Source organism: Phoenix dactylifera, chromosome 17 (genome assembly GCF_009389715.1).
Source record: "Phoenix dactylifera cultivar Barhee BC4 chromosome 17, palm_55x_up_171113_PBpolish2nd_filt_p, whole genome shotgun sequence".
In the NCBI taxonomy this organism is placed as follows: Eukaryota; Viridiplantae; Streptophyta; class Magnoliopsida; order Arecales; family Arecaceae; genus Phoenix; species Phoenix dactylifera.
Window position 1 is genome coordinate 7,339,408 of NC_052408.1, and position 13,450 is coordinate 7,352,857.

Genomic DNA, 13,450 nt, shown 5'->3' on the forward strand with positions numbered 1-13,450 from the left:
GAGGACCAGTCTCACCAACCACCACAGACTAACATGGGTAAATGCGTACTGCTTTGATAGTCAGAATGCGGTAAAAAACAAAACAATTCTTCTAGCAAGAAGACTGAAGAGATCAACAAATAAACCCAACAACAAATCTAAACATGATCAAGGGAGGATGCAGCAGCGTTGTAGAAATTTCAGCAAAGCATTGACCTTCAGAGTAGCTCAATCCAAACTACTTGTACAGGTACATATCTAGCATACTTTGATAACAATATATCCGATATAACAAGGTGGAAAAAGAGTCCACCCCCCACCCCAAAAAAAAGAAAAAACAAAACAAGAAAAAGGGCAAAAAAACAAGAAAAAAACAAACAAACATAAAATTAACCAACCAACAAGACCATACCTCAGATGCATCTACTACCATCAGATACATAAAGATGCAGAACCAATATCCTGAAAGAACATCTAGAAGCACTTCCTGTGAACAATAGCTGGTCCAGATTCATCATATTCTGCCTTGGATATCCACATCTGCAATGCATTCAAAAGGCCAAGCAAATAGAATCATCAGAGGAGAAAGAAAATAGGGCACCAAGGCAGATCCAAAATTGGAGAGAGAGGACAAATGATAATGGTTTACCTGCTGGAATGTGCTTAGAGAAGCCAAAATGGAACCTCCGATCCAGACGCTATACTTCCTTTCAGGTGGTGCCACCACCTTGATCTTCATGCTGCTAGGAGCAAGTGCAGTGATCTCTTTGCTCATACGGTCGGCAATGCCCGGGAACATGGTGGACCCTCCGCTAAGCACAATGTTCCCATACAAGTCTTTCCTGATATCCACGTCGCACTTCATTATAGAATTGTAGGTAGTCTCGTGGATACCAGGGGTTTCCATACCAATGAGAGCAGGCTGGAAGAGCACCTCAGGGCACCTGAAGCGTTCGGCCCCAATGGTGATGACCTGGCCATCAGGTAGCTCATAGCTTTTCTCAACTGCCGAGCTGCTTTTGGCAGTCTCGAGCTCTTGCTCGTAATCAAGCGCTACATAAGCAAGCTTCTCTTTAATGTCACGAACAATTTCCCGCTCGGCTGTGGTAGTGAAGGAGTACCCCCTCTCAGTCAAAATCTTCATCAGAGCATCTGTCAGATCTCTACCAGCAAGATCAAGCCGTAAGATAGCATGTGGAAGTGCATATCCCTCATAGATTGGGACTGTGTGGCTGACACCATCACCAGAGTCCAGCACAATACCTGGGCAGAGTGAACAGATTGAGCTGATATGGACAAGCATTTGGTAATCAATTTTTAACGTGAAAAAATGAGCCTGAAAGCATTGTTGTCAAGTTTTCATGATGTGTTTTTCGTTGCATAATTTAGACTCTGATAGTTTCAACATGAGAAAAAATTGTTTCTGAAAGCCCAGGAATTATGATCACTTCAGGAAAATCATAACCGAACAAAGGCATGGTGCTAAAACTGCATCAGAGAGATTGAGATCCTAATAAGTTGGTACAATTCTGCATGAGAACAATTAAGATAAAAGAAAGCAAACAGATTGCCATTTCACCTAAATTTGATCAAAAATTTAGACACCAAAAAATTACCACAAATCTAATGATCCCTGGAAATGATGGGTGTAAAACAAGGAGAGGGAATCAGAGCTTAAAGAAGCAGCCAGGAGCATGGTTCACCGTACCGGCCCAAACCGGGCAGTACGGGACGTGCCGTACCATACCAGTTTGGTATGGTACATAATATGGGTGGCACTCGGTATGCCGAAAAAGTTTCATACCATACTATACCGACACTGTGCTAGTGTGGCACCGGTATGGGGTCCAGTACCGAGATAATAAACCTTGGCCAGGAGATTAACTCTTGGTGACTAAGGTAGCAACAGCAAAAGAGAGGAAAAAATGTTGATGCTTAGGGCTTTTTTTTTGTTTTGGTAAACAATTTTGACCAGTTCTTGGGTAAAAGCATATACAGATGCTCAAAAGACTTTGATTATCCACATAATCATATAGCACAACTAAACAGAATAAATTAAAATTGGCAGACACAAAAAAATTATGTCCAAGTACCTTAACAGAGGAGATTCAATAACATAACATTCAAATAAAGCATATAACTAAACATACCTGTGGTACGTCCACTGGCATAAAGGGAGAGGACAGCTTGAATGGCAACATACATGGCAGGAACATTAAACGTCTCAAACATTATTTGGGTCATCTTTTCCCTGTTGGCCTTCGGATTCAGAGGGGCTTCTGTGAGAAGAACTGGATGTTCTTCAGGTGCTACACGGAGCTCATTGTAGAAGGTATGATGCCAGATCTTCTCCATATCATCCCAATTACTGACAATTCCATGCTCAATAGGGTATTTCAAAGTCAGAATACCTCTCTTGGACTGGGCCTCATCACCAACATAAGCATCTTTCTGTCCCATCCCAACCATGACACCAGTGTGGCGGGGCCGACCAACGATGCTTGGAAAAACAGCTCGGGGGGCATCATCTCCAGCAAATCCAGCCTATTGCAAAGAAGGATTCAAGGTATTTACACTACGTGAAAACATTAGATGCACCTTCCTCCATTCTTTCCTAAATGTCAGCCCTACAATATGATTTCAAACATATTTCTCACCTTCACCATCCCTGTTCCATTGTCACAGACCAGGGGTTGAATGTCCTCGGCATCAGCCATACTTTACGTTAAACTTGCACACAGCCTATTCATTAGAAGGTTAGAAGTTAAATAATGCTGCAACACTTAGAGCTGGTATATTGGGATGCAAAGAAAGTTCTTGATGCTGGATGACAGGAAATTATGAAGTAGAAGAATATCATAAATTCATATAAATAAAATAAAACTCCAAGAATCATTTCCAGATGTTGTGCACTCATTATCATACTTATCTTTGAGCAACAGTTATTTTATCTGAATCAAGTGAATGAGAATGAACCTTACCTTCACCATTTTCTCAATGTTCCATCTTTGCAAGATAATAGGAATATGATAGAGGAATGCAAAGAACAACAAATAAACATTGCGAGTGACACAAGCTGGATAATATACATTTCACAATTGTGATAAAGCTTTATATTAAGCTGAATTAAGTTTTTCATTTCTTTGATATTCAAATAATGTGCCAGCTCTTATCAAGCATAAAAGGATGCCACTTTGGAACTATGCATGAATAATGATGAATTACATAAAGAAAACAGCTACTGAACTTTTCAAACACCACCCAGAAGCAGATCATGCTCATGCGAACCAAAGGGAAGTTGACAAAACATTCAGAGCTATGTTGTCTTATTTTATTTTTTAGATCAGAACATGCAAAGCTCGAATGACAACAAAAAATGTAAACAGCAACTTCAAAAAAGTGCATCTTTGCACATCTAGATTAAAAATCCAGAATTACTTGGAATAGTGAGGTCATTGTGTTATTTTGGATTAAAAACATGCTCACTGGATGACTCTGTATTTTCCTTTTTGCAACATTTTGCTAATAAAGTGAGGAAATAGGTAGAGATACAAGTACAACCAGAATCCTAATTGAGAACAAAATTGTCAACAAGGTAACATCCTTTTATTAATCTCATGCAGCTTTTATCCATAATTTAACCAAGAGCACCACCTGCTTATCGAAAGAAAAAGGTACAGCAAAACCAGAAGGTAAATTTCCTTTTAACTTTTGCCATCTCGACAATTCAGATTTCTAGGCATGCAATAATGGTAAAGCAAGGAGTAGGAATCCTGATTTTAGTGCTCTTGTAAAGGAAGGACAGCTACACTGACAGGATATCCTATATTCAAATACCATATAGAAACTTCACCAAGGCATTTCATGAGTACCATCTATTCCTTCCTAAAACAGATATTAGCAACTTAGTATGTTATGAGAACATCGTGACATGTTCCTAATTAAGTAATAAGGCTGGTGCAACTAACTCTGGAATAAGATGGCAGCAAATATGGGTGTAAGCCACTGTATGGAAACCATTTGGTTAAATTGAAAGAGAGATCAGGAGTCCTAACTTCACTAGACCTTGAAATCCAGTCTCAACCTAAGATTTGGAAAAATAAAAATTATTGCCCCCTCCCTAATAACAAAAAAACAATACAATTTTGAGAAAATTTCTTGTTAAGGTATGCATGCAAATTGTTAAGAAATCAGAAATGTAAAGAAGGCAAAATAAAATCTAATAACAGTGAATGGAGAATGAAGAAAGTAAAGAAAACAAGGGGAAAAAAGAAAAGACGGAATCCACCTTGAAATAAATTTTATTCTTAACATTTCATAAAATCTATGTAGAGTCAGCACCTATCATTGATAGATATCTATATCGACCAAACAGGCATAAAATGCTTCTTAATCTTAAGAAGACTTCCAACCAACTTATGCTGACCAAGGCTCCTTGAAAACGATATATTTGCTTAAAAAGGAACACTGTTAAAACTGAACTCGTTGCATTTAGAGTTATTAACTTCCCCACGCAGATGACCTTAAACTCCTGTTAGGTCACAAGTACGAGACCAAGGAAAGGGAGAGGGGGGAGTACTTCAACTTATGGAGCATTTTCTTTTAGGTGCTACTTGCATGCTTGACCTCATCTTCATATTGGCATAGAACTTGAATAGACTTATGGTTCAACCTTCTTGGGTAAGGGCTTCAAATTCTGTTTGCACAATGCACCCTCAAAAGGATGTTATGGAATTCTCTACATATTCTAACTTCAATGGATATAACAATATGACATTGTTAACACAACCATCGTGTGTTGTATCTTAATCAAGGATCTAGATCATTTAAGAGTAGGTTTGCTACAGGTACAGAAACAATACTTGTAATGCTTTCCCAATATAAATTCTGTGAGTGACTTGTGCATTATAAAGTATAGATATTTCTACACTGCTCACAATTAAACCATGATAGGAGGAGTTATTGGAAGCTAGCACTCGATCTCCCTATCAAGATAATTTGCAAGATCCAAATAATACAAAAATTTCCTATTGGTGCAGTTTTCCAAAAGTCAAAAGCAAGTTCAACTTCAATCCTACTAAAGGCTTTTCTATAGGTGAGATTACCACTAAAAGAGTTCACCATTTATATCTAGTGGTACTTTCTTCTACAACTCAAATTGCTATGATCATTTTAGGCAAGAATTTCCTGTCCAGTTATATTACACTTAACCCATTAGATGCATATCTTGCATTTGAGAACTTTAAGTATTAGCCTCTAAGTAGAACAAAGACAACATAATGAATTGCACAAGTTTCTCTTCTATATGCCTTGTTATGACAAATGCAAGCTTCTATTCTACGTGCCTTGTTATGAGACACTACAAACTCTAGTAGATATCCTGAAATTTCCTTGGGACCTTGAGTTTTAAGATTCTTTTAACAGCAATTCAATTATAGTGGGACATAATCTACAGGACTGTTTAATATGCTGCAATACTTCCATCCAATACTAAATACTGATGGATTTTTTTGTAGATGGAATAAGCATGGAATTCACTGTCAAGGACACATATACTATTTGATAAATGGTGGCAAATTATCTCCTATTACATCTTTTGCTTGGAAAACATATCTACCCGAAAGGTTAAAACTTGTGTTATCCTATGAAAAACCACGTACAGTTGATAAACTTTGAAACAAAAAATTGATTGGTCCTTCCATCTGTGTGCTTTGCAAAAAATGATGAAGAATCTTTGGATCATTTATTCCTTAATTGTCCTTTCTCAGCCAGCATCTGGAAACAGTTTTAATGTTGGCTCAACCTACCCAGTTTGCCATGCAAGCTTTTAGCCTATGGACAACTTGGAGACAGCAAATTATCAAGACAAAGATGGGAAAATTAGTTGGGATACTCTAGCAGCTACAACTCGCTGGTCCTTATGGACAGGAAATAATATATGTAATTTCTGCAATTTGGAATCTGATGTGCTAGAGATTATCCATTCTATTTCTGTTTTGAATAACTGGACTGGTCTTGTGGCTCTAAAATATAGAAATATTATCTTTCAATAACTTTTGTAATTTCTTCCAACTTCATCTTTCTTCTTCCCCCTCCAGTTCTCTTCTGTAATCTTCACTCTCATTTACCGAACGAAAGCAATGAGGCCTTTGCCTGACCTTTTCTTAATTAAAAAAAAAAGCCTGGTCCAAAAGAATCTTTCAAGTCAATCATTCCCTTCTTGCCTTTAACCATTCTAACAATTAAGGAGACTTATGATTGCTGAAAATGAATTTAAAATCATTAGGTGCAGTGGAAAAAATAAAGACATTATTGACATGTATAAGCATCATATATATCATAATTTATGTCTCATCGCTTTAACTTCCATAAAGATTACAGAATCTAAAAATCAAAGAGAGTAATTCACATCCAAAAATAAATAAACAAAAACATCATGTAAGCAGTACTGGTGTTAAAATAGATATGTATAACAAAAAGACTTCTTCTTTGAATTTTCAAAAGAAAAGTCAAATAGTCACATTCTTTTCAAAATTCAGAATGAAAGATGTATCTTAAAAACCCAAGGTTCTTCCAGGGCAAACAAATGGAGATATGCCTTGATTTATCCTCAAAAAGTGATTAGATTAGCATAGACTTATCACATTTCCATTCTCTTCTCACTTCCCCAGCAAAGCACAACACTAAAACAGTGAAATAAGGTAAATTATAAGGAGTTGCATTCAATAATCCCTCTTGTCTTAGGATATTGAGCTCCATCCAAGGTGATATATGCTTTGACTACAATGAATGGAACAATTTCAATATAAAATAAATGTGTACATATATGTATATACATATAAGTATGCACGCATGCATGCATGCATGTAGGTATATGTATGTATAAATGTATGTATACAGAAATGTATGTATGAATGTGTATGTATACGTGTGTGCGTGTGTGTGTGTTCTTTTGGTTGTTTAAAATCACAACATCTCATACTGACACCAATGACTACAACAGACCAGAAATTCAATATGCATCAGGAACTTATAAGAGGCTTTAAAGCAATTCTTAAGCTAATATTATACTCCAGACAGCAAATCATTGTTCTCATGAATTCAAACGAACCAAATCAACTTTCAAAACCAACCAAGAAAAATCCCAAAAGACTTTCATTTAGTTATTTCCATCTTCAAATTTGTAATATTTAACTAACTCACATCACTGGGAAATGCATTTAGGCATGCTCAGATCATGTTGAATGCGTCCAATCACGCCCAATTAGGAGTACCGCATGCATTCCATGAATTAGTAATCAACTAACGATGCACTCATTGGGATTTAACATAATCTATATATAAATACATGCAAATTATTTTAAAATTATAAAATCCCGAGTCACTTCCAAATCACATTTTCAGGCCCGATCACTTCACTTAATTTCACGACCCTCAATAACATCTCACATATTCCATCCGGCCAAATCTAACCCTAGCCGGAGAGCAGATCAACCTAAATCTATAGCAACAACGTTAAACAATTTTGACATCGATCAACATCATGATCTTAAAAAATTCCAAAATTACCAAAAGAAATTGGGAAAAAAAATCAAAAGTACGTTCCTTCAAGTCATCAATCACAGAGATCCAACAAGACCAACAAAAGATCCGATCCAACCATAAACTAGATCACGCCCGTCAACAGATCCACACAAAAGAACCAGAAAACTCGCCGAAAAATCTGAATCTAAACGATCTACGATTAAAAAACATAAAAACCAAACCCAAGAAGCCGGATCCAGAAAAAGAGTCTACCTTCCGCGACCGCGAAAAGATCGCTGAGGGGTTTCTCCTTCGCTCCGGAATCGGAGGAGAGAGAGAGAGAGAGGAGAGCAGCCGTGTGTTTGAGAGAGAGGACAGCGGAAATGAAACCCACATGAAATGAAATTTTATAATGGGAACCGAGGGAGGCATAAACGGGGGAGGCCATGCGGAGAAATAATCTCGTCATTTATGTTTCCTAAAATGATATTAAACGTTTATTATTGGTATTTTATTATTAATATCGTTTTTCCTTTAAAGGGAAGGAAGGTAGTGGCACTTTATTTTCGTGGCAAGCCTAAGTTTGAAGGGACTACGATATTTCGAACTTCGTTGTCACAAAAGTTGCTTTCAACGTATATATTCAGTCAAATTTCTTGCGTCTAACGACTGTATCATGCTGTCTAAGTACCAAAAGGAACCCAAGTATCATGCCATCAATTTAATTTTGGGTGGATTATCTCTTTGATCGATCCAATCTGCTTAAACTTCACAGCCTAAATAACGTAAATCCTGGCAATTTGACACAGTAATTGGAGTAGTTTTTAGTTGGATTCGTTGTCAACTTAATCAACCTCCTGGTATTGCCCTTAAAAAAATATTTTATAGGTATCTTGTACATAATATATGTGCTAATTATTTTGACTATATATTATTTAAAATTTGTAAATTATCTTGTATTTCTTGCATATTGTATTTTTATTTTTATTTTATATTATTTATGTTATATATTACTTAGGTATTTTGTGTTGATCTGCAAAGTTAACTCAATATATTGCCCGGCTGTAGAAAAAATTATGGTGAATCATGTTCCTATGTTTTAAAACTCTTAGACTTTTATTTTTTAAAAAAATCTTTTCTATAAGGACTAACAAAGTGGTGGTGGTAGACGACAAGATCATTTAGGCAGCTTGGAGAAATACTAAAGTGACCTAGGTTTCAATAATGGGGATATGATATCAGGTTTCAAAATATAATCTAGTTAGCAAAATCTCGCATTTACAAAAAATAGAGTTTGATATCAAATAATTCTTTGTGTATTGATTAGTCATAAGATAGATGATATATTGACCATGTATGATGACATATTGGTTAGAGCTTTATAATTATATATTGAACGGCATGCCATGATATTGGACATCAAATCTTTGTTTACTTGTCATTGTAACTCAAATAATATAATGTAAAAGTTACCATCTTGTATACATATACTTACTATTAAATCTGATAAAAAAAGTTCTTCTCACACATTCATTGCAATTAGGATTTCTAATTGAATAAAGGTCTTTTTTTAGTGATTTGACCTGCCTTTCCAATGTAATATTTAATTTTATATATGTTGTATTCTAGGCTTTAGAATCCGTAATTATATCATTAATTTTACTTTATATCATTACTATTGATATTGGATTGCATATGCTGAATGCGTCCGTATTGTAAGACACCAATCTTTGTTTGAAGTGGAACTACACGTAAGATTCCTCTCCATACAATTTGCTGGCAAGTTTACCATGGATACATTTCCCAATTTCTAAGTAATTTAAAACTTAATGGATGCTTACAATAACACTATCTTCTGCTAACTTCATCATTATTTCAAAACATTGATATGAATTAAGAAAATAATATTTAAATAGATAATATATATTTATAATAAGATTATTCAATCATTATGTGCCATCAAGATTCAGTATATATATCGTACCATATTAATACCAAACCGATATTTGGTAATAGAAATCGAGAGTTGGTACGTAGAACCGATCCCGTTCCAAAAATATCGGCATTATAGCAGCATATATTAGTATGGTATTTGGTACCAATGTAGCAAATCTTGCAAGTCATCATATGTTGCTATGATATCCATTGTGATACTTTCTAGAATCTTCTTGGATAAATAATAAGCCATTAAATTTTCCATGGCCGTTTTATAACAGTCATAATTGAATTAAAACCCCAGTCACATATCCCAATTCTATGATGTGCCATCCTTTTTGGATTGTATGGAATCTCAAAACACAGCCGTCCAACTGAGCCCTGATCTCAAACAATGGCCGGACCAGTGGTTCTGCGGTCCCAGTGACCGTTAAAGTAACGTTATATAATTGGAGACTTGCTTCAAAAGCTAACCACGAGAAGGCCGAGTGGTCCAGGTTGGTGGAGATTTGGGTGATTTAGAGTGGAAGGGGATCAAAGTGGTTTGGGCTGGCAAAAAGGAAGCGTCCAAGCCCCATGCAACCTGAGGAGCACGGAGGGGAAAGATTAAAGTGGACGCCAGGGCGTAGGTGGCACCATGGGCCCACGTCCCCTGCGGAATCCTAGGGCTCGTTTGGTTCGCGGGAAGCATTTTCCTTCCTAGGAATATGATTCCTGGGAAACAAATTCCTAGGAAGAGGATGCCTAGGAAAGTACTTTTGGCATGTTTGGTTGACAATGGGAAAGTGACAAATTTCGAAGGTGCTTATGTTTGGTTGGCCATCTACTTTCCTAGGAAAGTTATATATAATTCCTATTATGCCCTTAATAAAAATTAGGTTTTTAATGCCTCTTTAATGCTTCTTTAATGCTGAAAGGACTTTTTGGGAAAAAGTAAAAATGGAGTGATTCCCGCCTCATGGGAAAGTAACTTTCCCATGTTTCTCATGGGAAAGACTTTCCCATGAAATATGGGAATCACATTCCCATGGGAATATAACTTTCCCTTCTCTCTCCTTTGAAAACTCCAACCAAACAAGAGGCATCTCATTACTTTCCCGTTGACCACACTTTTCCCCCTTCTTTTCCCGCGAACCAAACGAGCCCCTAGTGGCGGACACCAATGATGTTTGCAATTATAACTATGACTTTGTGAGTAAGCTGTCTCAGTTGTTGATGTCATGCTAGATGTTGGATCCAATTGGTACCGAGGTAGGGTAGCAATTTTGGTGGGTTAAGCCAAGTTGTGGTCCGTTTGGCTTAAGGTAGTTTGGATTGAGTTATACTGATTGAAGTCAGATTTCAGATACTTTGAGAGCTGAAAGCTTGGTTACAAAAGTATGGATTAAGTTTTGGCTGGGAGCGCTACCAATAACTTAGGTTAGGCACAAGTTGGATCTGTTAAGGATCCATTATAAAAATTTTGGCAGGGTCAAACAACCCGATTTGTTTGCATAAACCCAAGCTGACTTGAAATCAATTCAAGATTACGAAGTTAAATTTCCATTTCGATCCGGCTTGAGTGAACTTAGCCTGGCACCAATTGAGCCCATGTCAAAGAATTCTGGAAGTACATTTCATGGTCATGTCCTCGGTCCAGTTCTATTTTTCGGTAAATTCAGTCATCTCATCTTCTTTTTGTTGATGATGATTGCATGTCAATATTTGAGCCCATGAGTTAGATTAGAGAGAGTTCAAGGAGGTGGTGCAGGAATATTTCTTGCATTAGCAACTTCAAATACCCCTTCAAAATCCTCACCTGTTTGGAAATCCTTAAATCCTTTGTCCGATTAGGGAAATAAATTGCAGGCCAATTCAGAAGGTCAATTGGTACCATCCGGACATTAATGGTGTACGCCCTGCATTTGTCTCCAGAAATGCCTTGCAACGTTCAACTCCCCAGCAATATGGCCAAGGTTGATAAAGTGATCGCCAGTTCAAGTGAGTAGGATATCAATTTATTGGTAGGTTATTTCCTTAATGTCATGGTACGGATCATTTCGCTAATTCCTATTTATTCAAGTGGCAGTTTGGATCAACATTGTTGAGGTGAAATAGAACCAAAGTCTCCATTTCGAGAAGCACAGTCGGTGGGGCGATTCCTTTGTTCTTCCTTTGATGATTTGCTTGATACAGAAAATAGAAAAAGAAAGTTGGGTGACTTTAAGATTTATCTTAGATAATTAAATGATGAAATTTGATCATATCATACACAAAAAAAATATATAGTATTGATTCATTATTTTATTTTAGCATTTGTAGCATAATTGTTGATACAAGCATCAGCTTAGTATACAAATCACATAAGCCAAGCAGAAATGGCATATTATGTATACTAATATCACTTTGTCTTTAGCCCTACTTATAACCAACTCAACCTATGATATAAATTTATCATCATGCTATAGTCTCAAGTTGTATGTTTGCAATCAAGATTCGCCGTCTTGATACTAGACCCCATACCAATGCCATATTAGCACTATATCAGTACGGCACAGAGTCATCGAATATCGCTTTGCCACCCTTGCCGCATACCAATACCAGTACTGAATCAGTACAGTATGGCATGCTTCATTTCGCCCGAATCAAGCTAATAGGCTAGATATAATGATTTCAATTCTTAAAAAAGAGTAAATTTATAAAAAAAAAGTTCCGAGATAGTTCGAATAACTAAATTAGAAACAAAATAACAAAATTAGAACATATGAGCTATCTAACACAAACAATAGAATTTTCCCGCAAAGTCACTCGGCCATCCTCCTTTATTAAGGAGAGCTAAGAATAATGGTTTGACATGTTAGGGTTTTGGATTACTCTTGGAATCTAATGTCCCGTCCAAGGTCAAAAATTATTGGATCGTTTTAGTGTCTTTGTTCATTGAGACAATCACTCAAACACCAATATGCGCAATGTTTTGCCTCGGGAGTTCAATAACCAAAATGACCACCTCTTGTTTGATGTATTGCTCGCAAGAAAGTGATCCATCGCCAAACCATCCTCCATTGCTTTCACAAGAACTAATTGTTAGCAATAGCTTCCAAGACTCTTCAAGACATACCCTTCCTTCCTATAATTCTAAGGATCTAGTTTTGTCAATACTAGATATGGAGCCCTTTCTCCTTATCTAATTGGAGCAGATAAAATTGGCAAAGGGAGCAAATTTAAATTCTTCCACTGATCAAATATTTATTACTAGAATAACAAAATACGAACAAAAACTAAAGAAAAATAGAAATGATATCAATTGAATGATCGAATTTGAACAAAAAAAATAGCCTAATTGGATCCATGAAAAGGAGATGTACTTAAGCCTACTAGATCAGCCTCAGGGAGAAAGGGAGAAGCCCCCTTCCTCTCAGCCAATCTGAAGAGCAAAAGCTAGACGTTATTCTCCGAGCAAAACAACACCTCCAGTGCCAGTGGATTGGGCAAAGGGGCTGCCTGATTCATTGCTCGACAACGCATGAATCCATAAATACCAAAACAATAACAAAACGAAACAAATCGAGCAAAATTCTTAAAGCTAAGGAGAGAATGATAGCGTAACAAAGACCAAAGAGCAGCCCAAAAGACCTTCAATCTGGAAAAGTTGTGGCTGCGATGATTTTTTTGAAGCTTTGAAACGTTGAAACCCACAGCCATGGGTTGAAATGAGAGCCATCGGAGGTATATATACGAGCGAGTGCCGAAACCCTAATGGCCTACTTGATTGAAATGACCTACGTACCCTCTCCCTGAATCCGCACCAACTGTAAACCTAACCCTCCCTTGGCTGGTTCCGGCCAACGGTTAAGATTGGGCTGGGTTTGGTCAGCATTTTGACCCAAAATTGGAAAGGGTCAGGTCTGGTTTGAAGCTTCCACCTTAGTGGAGCCATGAGAATTAAATTTTATCTAGGTCAGGCCAGATTGGGTCAGATTTGAATGGAGAATGGATTCTAATTCACTGTTATATGGAGAAGAGGTGGGAATAG

At 36.9% G+C, this 13,450-nt stretch overlaps 1 protein-coding gene and 1 non-coding gene across 2 annotated transcripts; both read right to left on the minus strand.

The window, feature by feature from the left end:
- Positions 1 to 144: 144 nt before the first annotated feature.
- LOC103720863 (actin-2) lies at positions 145 to 7,930 on the minus strand. The gene is made up of 5 exons (XM_008810805.4): positions 7,777 to 7,930; positions 2,637 to 2,721; positions 2,130 to 2,523; positions 629 to 1,242; positions 145 to 519 (listed from the first exon to the last, which is right to left on the minus strand). Exons 2-5 carry the CDS (start codon positions 2,694 to 2,696, stop codon positions 454 to 456), a joined length of 1,134 nt encoding a protein of 377 aa, XP_008809027.1. The 5' UTR covers positions 2,697 to 2,721; positions 7,777 to 7,930; the 3' UTR covers positions 145 to 453.
- Positions 7,931 to 12,775: 4,845 nt separating this feature from the next.
- Positions 12,776 to 12,920, minus strand: LOC113463632. The gene has a single exon (XR_003388254.1). It is a non-coding gene; the product is annotated as a small nucleolar RNA snoR77 (small nucleolar RNA).
- Positions 12,921 to 13,450: the final 530 nt, after the last annotated feature.